The 15,792-nt window shown below is 41.1% G+C and overlaps 1 protein-coding gene across 2 annotated transcripts in view; it reads right to left on the bottom strand.

Moving 5' to 3' along the window:
* Positions 1-5,513: 5,513 nt before the first annotated feature.
* The window catches only part of cyribb (CYFIP related Rac1 interactor Bb), a 35,714-nt gene continuing 25,435 nt past the window's right edge, over positions 5,514-15,792 (bottom strand). For both annotated transcript variants that reach the window (XM_023408305.2, XM_023408306.2), the window contains exons 6-12: positions 14,462-14,601; positions 12,713-12,790; positions 8,234-8,350; positions 8,053-8,132; positions 7,838-7,964; positions 7,689-7,759; positions 5,514-6,300 (exon numbers count right to left, since the gene is read on the bottom strand). In XM_023408305.2, the coding sequence (XP_023264073.1) occupies positions 6,237-6,300; positions 7,689-7,759; positions 7,838-7,964; positions 8,053-8,132; positions 8,234-8,350; positions 12,713-12,790; positions 14,462-14,601 (677 nt within the window). In that variant the 3' untranslated portion in view covers positions 5,514-6,236. The remainder of the gene's footprint in view (positions 6,301-7,688; positions 7,760-7,837; positions 7,965-8,052; positions 8,133-8,233; positions 8,351-12,712; positions 12,791-14,461; positions 14,602-15,792) is intronic.

The raw sequence follows: 15,792 nt of genomic DNA on the forward strand, positions 1-15,792 counted from the left end.
CGAAGTGTGAACATATGAACATAGAAAATGCAAACAACCCACAAGATCCCATCATCATTTACATGCACTCAGTACTGCAGTTACTTCACCTGTTCGCTTCTGATCAAAATACAAGCAGAAAATTCAACAACCTGAAAAACAATTAACACCAGAGTCACAACATTTGCTTTTCATCGTGACCCGATTGTGCACACTACAGCTACAGTCATGCTAACAATGCTAACAGTGCTAACATCAGCACGCTCACAATGGCAATTCTAACAAGCAGATGTTGTTGTTGTTGCTCCGAACTTTGTAGTTCTTTGGTCACAAACCAAAGAACTTTTTGACCTGAAATGTCACCAAAGTCATTAGAATTCATCCTCTGGACGTCATGAATGTCTGTACCAAGTTTCATGGCGATCTGTCAACACTTATTGATTTATTTCAGGACCAAAGTGGTGTGCTGACAAGATTGGGTCACCGGCTACTAAATGGACCTTGAGTTGAAATTATTTTGTCAACTTTCTGTTTCCAAGGTCAAAAACTGTACCACATCTACTTTTTGAAGGCAGCTGGGCAACTCCATGTAAGTCTTATGAGGAAGACTGTGCTATATGACTGAAAGCTCCAGAACAGCTACCAGTGGAGAATTAGTCAAGACCGTTGTGTCCTCTGCTGTTTCCATTATGTTGTATAACATATAGAAAAAGAGCAAATCTTCACCACGGAGAAGCTGGAAGGGGATTCAAACAATTAATCAATTATCAAAATTGTTGCAGTAGAAGTACATTATTCTGATTATTCACTTTTATTAGCACATGTAATAAAAAAAAAGTATTATTGGAATAACAGAAAAACTGTGGGGTCTTATAACTGAACTTTCCTCTCTGTGCAAGTGATTATTATTAAATCCCTTTGGACAGACTGTCCTCCCGGTCTGTCTGAACTCTAAACGTTTTTCTATGTTTATCTGCAGAAGTTCACTAAAAACAAAAAAGGGCATATTTCTGGGTGTAAAACGTCCATTTTCTTTGACAGTGTTTTAGAGGAACTTGGCATGGGCCTGTGCCCTCTCACTGATGTGTAGCAATACTTTCACTGACTCTTAGTTCCTGATAAAGCACTGATGCTTTGCCCAAGCAAATAGTCCTATCTGCCCAACGGACCGAGATTACAGCACCCTTGGTTCAGTTTTGCTGGCATGAAATGTGATCCTCAATGAGCCGTTAATGTTTTGACACGACTGATTAACTAAGACTCCCCCGATTAAAGCAACGTACAGAAGGAAGTGGGATTTTGGGGGGGCTCTGCATCTGTGACAGTGTGTTTGTGTGTGAAGGGGGTGGTTGAGAGGGTGGCGGGGTGGTCTCAGAGGATAGCCGTTGTCTTTCTCAGAAAAGTGAACTTGTCTCACCCAAGAGACAGATGAGCAATGTGTTAGGGCCTTGTGGTTTATGGACAGAACTCAGTTCTCAGGCTGCTTGGGTTTTCACCGGAATAAAAGAAGAAACTCTTTACTCAGAAATAACTGACAGTTGTGCCAGTTCACTGTGGCACATAATAGTCCAAATGTCAAACTGTCAAGCAACGTGAGAGGCACATCACTCAAACTGAGTGTGTATTCAGAAAAGGCCTCATTACGATCAGAAAGAGGAGGCAAGTCCCCCGAAAACTCCAAAAGGTGGATGTTCAATCATTTCTGTATCCAATGCTCACTCCTCACACACTTTCAGTCTTTGCATTTTAACTTCAGTAATCATAAACTATATTCCATGAAAGCCACCTCAGCTTCTTTCTGCCCTAACTGTGATATCATAAGCCACATGGTGACAACTTGTGCTCTGCGCTCTGAGCGATTGTGGTCATGAGAAAGAGAACTTTTCTCTGCGAGGTGTGACTAGCATGATACTTTACTTCCTCTGGACGTTTCTGTACTGTGCGATAACTCACGTGGAAGAGGTTACGGCGGACCGTTGGCTTGAGGAACATAAAGTTCAGAGACATTTGAAGGGTTTGATCAGTACCCACTCAGTTTTTTTGTTTTAAATTTTTCCTGCAGTTTCCAGGTTTCTTCTGATGCTGTTCTCAAGAAGACACAGGATCTGGTTTTAGGTGGTGTTTTATCATTTTCCCAACAAGAATTAATTAAAAGAATAAATAGAAACCACATTCAGACAGGTGACAACAACCTGAATATATGAGTGGAGAAACAAAACGAATGCGTTTCCGCAGAGCACTCACTGAGTTATCTGATGAGTATGAAAACGATGTGAATCATATACGAGACTTTCGCAGTCTGTAGATCTCCAACACCTACGGGCAGATTTGGACCGACAGCACTCTCTCAACACCGTCATCAACATGAGGGAGTATCACCAAACAATGGCGGCGATCCCCAACTGTACAGATATAGAGACGTGGCTCGTGGTGACCCAACACATTACCGAGACATAATATGACGTCTGTTCTATTATTTCCCAAAAACAGAGTCGGGGAAAAAGACGGATGTGTAACAGCAGCAAAATCTCTTTCTCAAGGACACATCAACGAACAGGAAGTTGCACCTGTACACCTGCAAGAAGATCGAATAATAATGATAATAATAAAAAAATATATATATTAAAAAAGATTCTGAGAAAAGTGTAAGGAGAGGCGCACCTTAAATTAGCTTAAAATAAAAACACATCTAGAGTCTCGCAACTGGAGGATATTACAGATCAAAAAATGATTTAAAAAAATCTTATTCAGCTAATAAACTGCCAGACTAAGGTCAACTCTTGTACATCTTTGTTACAAACTACTAAATTTTTGTATTTGAGATTAGAGGTCGTCATTTCTTTCCTGCTACAGAAAACACACCTTGTCCTAAAATGAAAAATGAAGTGCCAATACAAAATGTAAAAGCAACATAAAGAGGTTTGACCACATCCAGCGAGTCAACACACAGCATTCAAAACTGGCTCATGATCGTACATTCAAAGGACAGAAGACAGAATCGACACATTCAAGGTCGAGGTCTCTGTCAGGCTTGTACAGGAGACCTGATATAAAATTTGCCTGATGAAAAAAGCTGAAGGTCAAAATGTTGCCTCATTAAAATTTTGGAGGCTTGAAATCACTGCAGGACTTTGTCCTTACCGTCCTGCAACTGCACCTAACGTGTGGTTGGATATTACATATATACTTCCCAGGTGATATCCAACAAAAGGAATTAAATAAATACATGCACACAGCCTCATGTCAGTTAAAACGTACTATGTGTGATTCAGATCATGAACAGACTGTAATCCATGAGGCTTTTATCTTTTTTCATGCTTTACAGATGAAACTTGACCTTTTTTTTTAAACAATGTTAAGTGCATAGCATGGTGGAGGATAATCGCTGTATCGCTCAGTAACACCACCTGGACACAAAGTGCAGTGTGGAGATTTGAGACCCTTTTTTTTTCTTTTTTTTTTTTTTGACTTGATCAAAATACATCAGCCCTCTCCGCCTGCAGCAGCTGATGATGCAGGATGAGTGAGAGCTTCTGCATCGAGTGTCACGGCGGGAGCAGGACAAGGTTGCAGCTGCCCACTGAGAAGATGTCACAGTGACAAACAGGCAGCTTTTCTGTGAGTCTTGCATGCTCTGTAACCTCGTTTGAGCTGCATTCTTCCACTTAAAAAAGCTGCAACAAAAGCTCCAGGCAGCACTTTCCATTTTTACCACTCTTCCCCTCAAGGACTTTAAAACCCACCCAAGATTGAACCACTTTTTCCCCCCACGTCTCACTCCTTCAACTCCCTCCCCATTTCCTTCCTTTCCCGTGTCTGTTAGTGCAGTGATGCTGCAGAGGACACACCCATCCACACTCTGCTGCCTCCCCGTCTCTCTCTCCTTGACCCTGAGAAGTTCTCCAACGCTCTGCTGATAGTGCTGCAGTGCCCACCCAAGAGTAGCCCCCTTTTCACTCTGAAGCACTGCTGAAAAGAGGGAAAAAACCGAAAGGTTAGGGTGAAAATGAATTGAAAGCATATTTCAATTGTTCTCTCTTGCTGAAGGATGGGTTCAAAAGAAAAAGAACCTTGAATGTGGAGGGGAAAGAATAATGGGTCCAGAGAAGCTTGTTATTATGAAAGGGAGATGACCACTCGTCATTGACATCATGCAATCATGCAGTTACATTTTTTTAATAAGCTCTTAAGTAGCCTATAGTAGACAGGTGGTCACAAAAGACAAAAAAGAAAATGGCCCAAATGAAAAAGCACAAAGAGAAACACAATCTTTTTTACTTTACTTTTATTGTCTTATTTATTTAACTTTTAATTAAGCTTCAACTATTCTGTCCCAAATTATTAATGCTGACACATTACTGCTTAAAGGAATACTTTGATATCTGGGTAAATTCACTTTCTTACCATGAGTTATGCTGCGTTCAAATGCTCCTTGGACGAAGTTTTTCTTCCAACTTTGTTGAGTTCATGTTCTTTTAAGGCAGAATGTGGAAAAAACATGGATGCTACAAAGATGCGCTGTATTTTACTGCTCAGAGCATTAAAACAAGGTTACTGCTAATAAATAACTTTTATAACCAATTAAGGCCACCATAGGCAGAGAGCAACTAACGGTTACGACCAAATATCATATTACAAATTAAGTGTTAGCAAAAACAATTACATGCAACACCCGAATTTGCATTATTTATAAAGTTTCTTTCGTCATCTCTTGGCTGGTTTTTCTTATACATGCACGAGTTAATATTTACTTTCGCAAGGCTGGTTGGTGAACTGCTGTAGCTAGCAGGTTAGCGTTAGTCAGTCAGTTGCTGGAGCGTCTGGATTTTCTCTCTACTGTTTTGTTTACCTGGCTTTTTGTTTGTTGTACCAATCTACATCATTTTGTTCAGTGAAAAGTTACTGAAGAGGGTAAATACATGTGAGCTAAAGGTAAGTCTCCACCTGGACAGAGATAACTCTTTGAATGGACAGTGAAGGTTTAATAAAAGCAAATGTAACACAGCTAATAAGTTACGGCAGCTTCCTCTATTTTTGACTCTGTGCTGACCTTTCAGAGAACAGAACCGCATTTAAGACGACAACAACAGCATGAATTCGCAAATTTGAGTTCACCAAACTTTAAGTCTGTGCGGAACATTTGCGCAGATTAACCTCACCTCCCGCATCATGCAATTGCGTCGGTTCCACTTGAAATAACTGACTTTGCAGCTACATTCAGCCATTTTAAATCCTGGTATATCCTTCTATTTATTTTTAACAGAGGAGATATCTATATTTTGGAATCGGTCCTCACATCTCGCTCAGTGAACTACCTCTCTGTGCGTCTTTGTGTTCATTTAATCAAGCTGGCAGATCTGACACATTCTTCCTCTCTGCCTGTTTTGTGATTGAGCGTGAGAATGTTCATCTCACAACTTTTCACACGAGAAAAAGAAAAAGAAAAAGAAAGAAAGAAAAAAAACCTTTACAATGAAACTTCTTCTCAGTCATCTGCCAGTGACAATGAGATAAGATCAAACCTGACAAGGCGGTTGTAGAAAACAAGACTTCTCCTTTTAATTTCTCCAGCCACAACATACTGTCCATTTACAGTACAGAATCCCAATTTTAATTTGATTTTGCACAAATCACAGTTTTAAGTTTTCAAATGAAAAATACAACACAACTATGAAAAAAGAGACGCACAAAATTAAAACCTATAAAAAATATAAAAACAGTACTCTTAAATCTCATTTGACAAGTACCATTTCAATAACAAAACAAGTAATAATGCACAACCGAGCAGACAAATGCAACTGAACCATTAGTTTTTTTTAAATAGAAGGAAAAGACAATGTTCATCATGCAGAAGATGTAATATTAAATAACGAATCAAACAAAAATAATATATACTTCTCTATATATCTCTCTTTTTTAAATTTTCAAGTCAAAGCACTCCCGTCCCTTATATAGGGAAAAACAAGATATTTTTTAAAAACACCAGAGGATCCACAATGCTTTCATTAGCTGCCATTGATGCATGGCCTTCTTTCGAAAACATTACAGCAACATCTTTTTGGCACAGAAAAAGACGTTCATAATGGCAGTAGCATTTTGCAATATAAAAGAGGGCGGAGCTGTAGCTCTTTTTACATTTAAAAAAAAAAAAAAAAAGCCAGGAGAAAAAAAAAAAACATTCTGTGCACCGACATCAGTCAGGAGAGTCGTGTTTCCCCCCAGCAGGGTGTGAGGCAAGCAGCTGTAGCAGCTCAGTCCTACTGCAGCATGCTCTTGATAGTCTTGTTGGTTGATTCATCATTCAGATGCTTGGTTGTGTACCTGCAAGGTGAGAAAAAAATAAAAATAAAAACTGCATCAGTGACTGGATCACTCATCGTCTTTCCGTACAGATAGAGGTGGAATAAGTATTCAGATCCTTAACTTAGGCAAAAGCACCAAAACAGAAATCTAAAAATACTCTATAAGTGAAAGGCTTACAGGTTTTATCTGCGAAATCTACTTAAAGAACCAGAAGTGAATCGCAATTATAATTATTATATATATGACATTATTCACTTGTTAACTGAGGCAGTGTGTATTTATCTGTATTCATTTGTGCACTTTTCTCTTTGATTAACAGTAGAGCTGCAACAATTAGTCTATCGATCAATAAGTCAAACCATCAAAAAACTATTTTTTTTTTTTACTAAATGATAAATTTTAAATTTGAGTGATTTTTTTTTTTTTTTTTACGAAAACGGTCTAAAATCCTTTTCTTCCCGCTTCTTAGATTCTAATATTGCCTTTTTTCTTAGTTTACTATTTATATAGTTATATATTATATCATTATAGTAAACCGAATACCTCTGGGATTTGAACTGTTGGCTGCACAAAACACAAATAATTGTTAGCTGCAGCTTTCCTTCAATGTAATTGTGAACAACTACACAGTTTGTTTTATTAATATATCATGTTTTTTATGTTAAATGTTAAATCTTGATCTGAAAAGTAACAGCTAACTGAAGCTGTCAGATAAATGTAGTGGAGTAAAAGTACGACACTGACCTCTGATATAATGTGAAGTTGAAGTATAAAGTAGCAAAAATTGGAAGTACTCAAGCACGAGTCCGTTGAAGTTTGAGTTAATGTACTTTGTTACGTTCGACCACTGCGCCCAACTAAAATATTTTGTCATCGCCTGTCAGATCGGGCACGTAATCACTGAAAGAAGATATGGCAGCTTTTGCATGAAAATGACCTAACGTGACCGGGTAGCGCCGGCCTGCCTCGGGTCCCTGTACAGAGACACAGATACAGATGTGAGATTGACGCAGAAGCAGCCCTGTCAGCTCCAGCAGCTGGGAGCGTTAGACAAGCCGGGTAAAATTTGGGAGACTATAAGGGGACGAGGTGTCAGAAGTAATCGGCCTCTCTGGAGAGGCTTCGACACCCAACCCGAATCCAGCGCGGAGGGGCTCGCAGCTGGACAGATCCTCGGTGGACTGTGCGGAGAATGAGTCACTGCACTGGAGGGGGAGTTGGGTTAAAATAAACCGAGAGGTCTGTCTGCTGCTCATGAACAGGCGCCAATATCATCCAGCTCGCAGCATGAGCAGCCCTTCTCCTTTTCATTGAAAACCACAAACTGGTGCGCTACAATCACATTACATGCTGAGCTGTAGGTAGGAGAAAATAAAAAACGCAATTTGATTTCAAGACGAGCTCACCTGAGAGCGTTGAGAAGGCCTTCTACACTGTTCGGAGGCTGATCTCTGAGGACTTTGATGCAGCCTTTCATCTGTGGACCAGAAACGGACCGTTAGTGTCAGAGCAGGCCGTGAAGTCGGGGTGGTGGAGCGAGCGTGGCTATACTCACATCAATTTTGGACGACTTGGCGAAAGCTCCCACAGGATGGACGTAGTCGTACAGGATGATGACTCCGACCATGACCCGGAGGCAAAAAGACACCGTCTCCTCGCTAGTAAATCGGCTACGGTACTCCCTAGCAGGACGGGGGGGGGGGAAATTACATACATGAAGGGAATGAACAGAAAAGCGAAACAGCTCTGGCAACACAAAGGGCCACTTACGGCGTTTCCAACATGACTTTACACACTGTCGCCATTGTGCTTAAGCAGTCTGTCGTGTTCTCGATGGGCAGGTTCTTGTTCTGGAAAGAGACAAAAAAGATTTTTTAAACAAAAAAAAGGAATGAGAGCGTGCTTCCACATAGCTGCTAAAGAAGCTCACCGTACATCCCGTCAGTCTTACCTCTGACACAAACTTCGTTGTGCCGTCACTTAATGTCTTCAGCATGGGCGTGGCATCGGCGTAAAACAGAGATATCCGATTGGCCAGTTCGTTGTTGACTTCGTTTTCACCCTCCGCCTGAAAAATGAGGAGTTTGTAAGTACTTGTGTATTTCAGTTGAAATTGACCCCAAATTCCTAATATGTCAATTCACTCAGTCTAAACAGATTCTGACCTTATTTAAACCACGTAGGATGAAACTCGACACTTTTTCACAATCGTACCGATCAAAGGACGACAGAAGACCAGCGGGGAACACGAGGCATACAAATAAATACTTTATAATTAAATTACACTCACAGTATTTTTTGTCAATACTTCCCGGCTGCATATAAACATAATTGCTTGTATTATAAAATGACTAACATGAGCAGCAGAAAACGGTTGGATGGATGGATAACCAATTAAAAATAATAACTTTGTCCAAGCATAACAAATTATGCATGTCCATTCATATGGACGGTTTTCAAACATGCTCCAAATGTATACAGGAAGAAACCTGAATTATTTTCATTCATTGATTCACCCCCCCCCTTATATTATTATATTTTCTCCTCAGGTTGCAGCCTGTGTGTTTGCGGTGAGTGTCTGTGCGGCTGCTCCAATTACAAGGCAATTTGGTGCTGGGCTGCTAACACGCAGGGAGGTTTTTAGAGCCTTTTCACTGGGAACACACGTCGACTGCAGCGAGCGTGAACCAACACAGTAAAGATGTTGGGTCACAAAACCAAAACAAGGAGCTGAAAGACGCTAAAAAGCTTTTGTAGAGCTAGAGGGAACTACAGAGTCTGGTGCTGATGCTCTGCGGGTTCCCTCTCACACACACACGTAATCACGTAATATATTGATAATGTTATGGACTAATTGACATATTTAGAGATGCCACTTTTCTTGACTTTTGACTTTTTGTAAAATTCAGTTGTAAACATTTTTCTTTTTTTTTTTTTTTAAAAAGCACTGCTGATAATGATTTGTTTGATTTCAATGGCTGCCAATGGAAATTACACTTCCTCAGGTGTTGGAAAGTAAAAACACATCATGCGTGTCTCTCACAGTCGGTGTGGATTGATACTATTGCAGAAATATAATTGCAGAAATGCTTCAGAAAGCTGCTGCTGTGGGTTGCTACTGCGATGATATTGTATAATGGCAATTTTGTTATTAAAATGTATAATCATCTAATTTAGTTTAAACCCTCCTGATGAAAGGAGGCACAAAGCATAAAATGTTATCTGGAAACAGATTCTTGTTGTTTGGAATCACACTCGTCACCAAGCAGCTTGACTAGATTGTGATTGTGCATATGAAAGCCGTTTAATTAAAAAAAAAAAAAAGAAAAATCCTGACAGAAAAATCCTGATATAAATCATATCACCGACCCCTCCTGCTCCGCCTGGTTCCCCAGCTGACTAACACATCCTGCTGCTTTACAATTTCAGACTGAACGAGACACTGAAAACACCTGGCGGATAACAAAGAACAAGGTGTCTTTTGAACAGCCTGTTCTAAATTTGTCTGCATATTTAAATGATAAGAACATTTCGTGCCTTTATTGTTTTTTATGGGAACGCTGACAGAATATGAATAATCTCCCCCAAAAATTTTCAAACCGATTCATGTTTTAACAAATGATGGGCTTATGAGCTCGAAAAACTGTTTACCGTGGGGACAGATGCATTTCATCTCAGACTTCTGAATGACTCAGTTGAGCGGTGACTAAAACGCTGCTGCCGTGCGAGACCGAGCTGCCAGGAAGGACGGCAGTGACAGGTCCTAACAACAACTTGTCTGGGCCCATTTGCCTAATGGCATATTCCGGTTTGGAGAATAAAACCTCCCGTCAGACGGGTCAAAACTGAGAGCAGTTTCAGACACACGCAGGGACTGAACTGAAATCTCACTATTCCCTGAACCAGCTATCTTTTACATGTCCTTGAATCCCCTGAATAAAAATGTATACGTGGGGAAGAAGAGCCTGTGTGATACCAGAGAGTGAATGAGTCTGTAAATTTCATATCTCAAGACCTATTGTTTGCAATCAATACAGGAAACATCCTACAACATTTACCCAGTATTGATTGAGCTGCTCCTTTCTAAGGCCCTAGAGTAAAACTGTTTATGCTGTTTAAGCTGCACCGGCGGGTCTTTTCAGTTACTTTCTCACCTGTGATTTGATTTATCTTGTAAGGAAACAATACATCATTGCCTTTTAAAGTTGTACATGTGAGGTGATTTGGGCTGCCGGGTAACTAATTGCTTGGGAAGTTTTGCCGGTGTCATCCTGCATCATCAGTGTCACATGGAACGTGTTGGGGAAATCAATCCCAGGCAAATACTGTGTGTGTTTATGTTCTCTACCGTCAAAGAGCTCACAAGAAATAACTGATTATGAGAGCGATTAGTCGACTGCAGGGCGAGCTTCATAATTAGTGATGAGCGACTAGAAACAGGACAAAGTCTGTGAGTTGATACGCTGAACTCGTCAGTGAACAGTTTCCTATCTGTTCACATCCAGCAGGTACGGAACAACAGTACGACTTATTCTGAACCGCGTCTCTGTCCGTCTGATGAATACGTCCAGTGTGAACTCTCTTTTAGCTCCGTTTATGGTCCCTACCAACTCACCAGGTGGACGCCAACTGTGTCTGCCTGTTGTTTGGTGCCGGTACAGTGGAAACAGTGAGAGCAGGCAGACTGAACCAAAACCCCAGGAAAACAAAACAATGAGCTAAAACAGGCTGAAAAGCTCTGTGGAGCTGAGCGGAGCTGCGTTTGTTAATAGCAGCTTTAATTAGGAAACATTTAAATATACAGAGTAGGAAATAAACTGAAACACCTCTCTGGTTAAACTTGGGGAAAATCCATCAGATGAATTGAATAGTTTCACTCTTGAATCTATTCTAAGTTCACGTTCATCTTAATGAGAAGTTTGTAGTTGGTCGGCTTTGCTTTCACACCACCAATAAACCACAATACGTTTACTTAAAACCAGAGCAAGACCCACAGGGTGTCATCTACTCTTCACGAGCCACACTAACCTGGATTTAATGTTTTACCTATTGCGGATTTGGGCCGTGCAACTGATTTGGGATCAGATCGTCCCGCCACACGTTACTGAGCCTCCCTGAAACTACCTGTGGGTCTCACTTCATGTTCTGACTTCATGTCGTGAGCCGGTGTCCTGACGCACTCCTCTCGACCCCCGGGTGTCCAAACAGTCTGAAAACTTAATCCATCGTTCCTGCCTTTCTACCGACGCAGTCTGAACTGTGCTGGGATTATAATAATGAGAACTGAGGGGCTCAGGTCTGAGTTTAGATGAATCATGATGACGCACATTTTTGAATTTGATCAGGGCCAGCGCCATGGAGACATTAAAGGAATACAAAATTACAGACTGTCTGAACAACGACAGGAGGATTTTTATATTAAAATGAATTCATTATTCATCTCTGCTAAATATAGTGAGTGGACGTAAATGCTACCGTGTTTGCGGTGGCACACAACTAAATTTGCACATAACTGTTAAACATGCCGCACATTAAATCAACTACAATAAGACATGTAAAAATGATAGTGGTGATTGCCATAATGACAAGTCTGCCATCAGAAATATAGGTAATTTATCTAATAACGAATAATAACATTATGTAATTACACTTTCAATGACAAACTGTTCAACGCACTACACAACATGGCCACAAGTATGTGCCATGTATGTTTTTCACAACAGTTTGAAAGTCTTAACGCTATAACAGGCAATGACATTTTGGACCAGTGTTTCTCAAACTTTTCGATTTGAAACCATTTAAAAACAGATATAATCAATATGTTTTTTACAATAACAACGTAGAAATTGACAGTGTGAAAACAATGTGACAATTTGAAAGTGGCTGAATCTGCTTTATGAAGGTTTATAGTGAGTTTCAAGCTGATTGTCTGGCAGTTTAACTTTTTTTTTTATTTTTTTATTTTTATTTCGCTGTCTTCTCTCAGTTCACCTTTCACTTCGTTCTTAGTTTCACTTTTGGCTGCAGCAGGCAGCTGTTTAAAAAAAAAAAAAAAAGAAAGCTGTAAGAAACTGACTGACTGTGTGGCACCAAACGAACGATGATGTTGCTCAGTAACTGCTGGATGTGTAAATAACTAACACTTTGGCAACACGTTCACCGCATCAGTTTAAAAAGGTGGTCACATGTGACTTATTTCAACTGCACCAAAGTGGCCAAAAAGTAAGATCAGAAAAGTGATGTCTACTTGTGAACCCACATAGGAAGTTATAGCTACAGTGTTTTTCCATCTCAGACTGATCACATATGTGGGTACTGCACACAGGTAAAAACTTTCACTCACTTTTAGCTCTGATTTTGGTGGTTAAGGTTTTTTCTTCAATTACAGCATCCTCATCGCCCAAACAACAGAGGGATATAATGTTCTCACCGGTACGTTGTTGATCCGCATGCGGCTCAGTGTTCTCCTGTAGTAGCTGAAGTCATTCTGAATGGCAGGATTTGTCATCTGCCAAAAAAAACAAAAAAACGGAAATGCATCTTAATAAAGAGAGCGAAACAGAGACAGAGTTTCTCTGCATGTCTGTAGGTGCCACCGCCTGCAGCAGGACATTCAGCTCTGGATCAAACACGCCGTCGTCATGACAGAATGTTTTAGCCAACAAGGCAGAAATGCAGCTTTAGGGGGCAAATGACATAAAATGAAAAAAATACAATTATAATTTTATTTGCTGAACTGGATTCGAATCCTCTGACACTTATTCCCCCCCCCCCCACCTTAACATGCACATCCTCGCTCTTCCTGTCAGGATATATTTGGTTATTTTCCCATTCCCAGTCTGGGAATACTGCATCTGTACAGTATGTGACAAGAGGGTCAACAATTATGTAGCTGTCAGAAAGGTATGAAAAGGGTCTCATTAGGGAGAGGCAAGGTTAGAGAGACCTCAGATAAAAGCCACAAAAGTCAGTTGACTTCTTTGACACCACCTCCTCCAAATATGAATCATGTGGTTTTAACACGAAGCCAAAGTGAACCCTTAAAATAGAAAAACAGCCAACCAGAGAGCTGCTTTCAAATGTCACCACTAGTGAGAGCTCATCGTGTGGCTAATTATCGTCATTCCTGTATGAGCCTGTCACATTCAAAGCTGTACTGGCAGCATGCTAATCCTGCTACAATAGACTGGTACTCAGTCTGTGTCCACTGTGTCCACCAGGAGAGACAGGCTGCTCCACCAGGGAGGGGCTGCCCGCCGCACAGACACTTTAACTAGGTCAGAAGCTCATGCATGGGTGTGAAAGATTGATGACTAGGCTTGGCATGCCACCTTGCACCCCCTACCTTCGTGTTTTTTTATCTTGCCAGCCTGGCTAGTGGGCACTAATTGGGACATCGCAGCAAATCGCCTCTGGGTGTCAGGGGAGTGGGGTTTTTGTTATCCAAGGAGCGAGGGTGCACGGGGAACCAGTTCACCCACTGTCTGATCATGAGCGCTTACACGGTTATGTTTTTGACAGCAGGCATTCAACCGACACCCATGTTTGATTCCTGGTGTTTTCTGGGTTGCACATGAGCAATTTGCGTCCGAATGCAAGCCGAATCATTTTTCCCGAAAGTTTCCTTCCATCCATCATTAATAAAAACCTGCCACATTATGCAGAACTCGGCTCGGGACGGCAACAATTTGCAGACCTCTTTACCCGCAATAACCCTTATTAGCCATTCCACTGACATCCACTGTATTATAAACAGCAGAGCAGTATCAGGATTCTAATTAAATGCTAATTATGCGTTCACTGGCTGCAGTTTAAAATTGCACAGAGCAAAAATCAATTCGAGGGCATCAGCAGCTTGTAGGGCGACAAAGAGGTCTGGTTTGTATCACAGAAGAAAAGTGCAGAGTTTACATCAACATCTTGAAGGTGAGTTTGGGGGGTTTAAATGCAGAAACTGACACTTGTGATATTTTTTTTGGGGGGGGGGGGTATGCCTATATTAGAGCAGCAGTAAGAGAGAGACAGGAAAGTTTGTGGTGAGAGAGAGAGAGAGAGAGAGAGAGAGAGAGAGAGAGACAGGGGGGATGACATGCAGCAGTCCTAATGGCCAGCGCTCCACCAGGTGAGCCACCCAGGGCGCCCCACACTTGGGATATTGTTGGAGGAACGGGTGTCTTACTTTGAGTTCATCAAAACGCAGTGTGAAGTGCAGGATCTCTGCGAACTGCTTGGCCAGCGCCTGCTCCCGCTCCAGGTGCTGAGTGGTGTCGTCGTAAGACTCGCTGGTCAGAGCTGCCAGGAGGCTGTGCAGCGCCGCCTCTGTGAGGAAAATAAGATTTCTGTCAGAAGATGCGCACAGAGACGTCAGCTCTTTTGAGAAAAAAAAAAAATATATATATATATGTGTTTTTATTCAGTCTGTAAGGACCCCGACGGAAGGCCTTGCACTGACACACTTTGGCTGATGTGTGTATAGTCCCAAAGGTCATCAGTCAGTGTTGCTACAAAATCTTTCACTGTCAGGTTTTTGTCACTCGCATCGCCCGGTTAACGGCTGAAGTATCAGCACTGCACTCCAGAAATGAGACGCAAAGGTCGTGAGGAAGAACAAATACTGTATGCAGCACGGCAGAGTGATGGATATTCAAGTCTAAAACGTAAAACACTGCAGCAGCAATTGGTTAGTAAACCAGCTGAGAGAATTACAGGGTTGCAACTAACAATTATTTTCATTATTTATTAAACTGCCCATTATTTTCTCAATTAATTATTTCTTTAGTTGACGAAATGTCAAAAAAAAATATTAACAAGAGCCTGATGGTCCAAAATATGTTCAATTTATTATATAACAAAGAAAAGCAGCAAATCCGTTACCAGATGATGTCTGGTTGAAAAATGACGATTATTCGCTTATCAAAATAGTTGGCTGCTAATTTTCTGTCAATCAACAAACCATTACAATTCTACATAATTAATCAACAACAATTCACATAACCGATTTTTTATGGTTTTATACGGTTGCATATTTAATATTTTTAGGTTTTTGACTGTTGGTTGGACACAACAAGCCATCTGCAGTCGTCTCGTGGGGCTCTGGGAAACTGAAACAGGCTGTTTTTTCCTTTGTCTTTTTGGCACTTTATTTATTTAATAATAATTTGTTATTTGGAAAAACAGTGGACAGATTAATCAATAATGAAAATAATCATTAGGTATAAAATGCATGGCAGCGTGTCTGCTGTGTTCTCATACTGGATGAGGCCAAAGATTAGTCCTTAAAGTGGATCATAACCGCAGTTAGTGTGTCAGCCAGCTGAAGCATCCTGATTAGGACACAGACAGATAATGGGGAGCGGTGGTGCCCAAACTGCCCAGGGCCCAGTGCCAGTCTGGGGGGAGTGAGGGTGGGTTCGGTGGGGTCGGGGGGGGCCAAGAGGCTTTCCTGCTCAGATGCAGATGAGACATGGGACTAATTATCTCATTGGCATGAAACGGGGGGGGGGGGGGAAA

The sequence above is a fragment of the Seriola lalandi genome, unplaced genomic scaffold (genome assembly GCF_002814215.2).
Source record: "Seriola lalandi dorsalis isolate HSWRI2012SDOR001 ecotype SW California unplaced genomic scaffold, Sedor1 jcf7180002054360, whole genome shotgun sequence".
NCBI classification, from domain to species: Eukaryota; Metazoa; Chordata; class Actinopteri; order Carangiformes; family Carangidae; genus Seriola; species Seriola lalandi.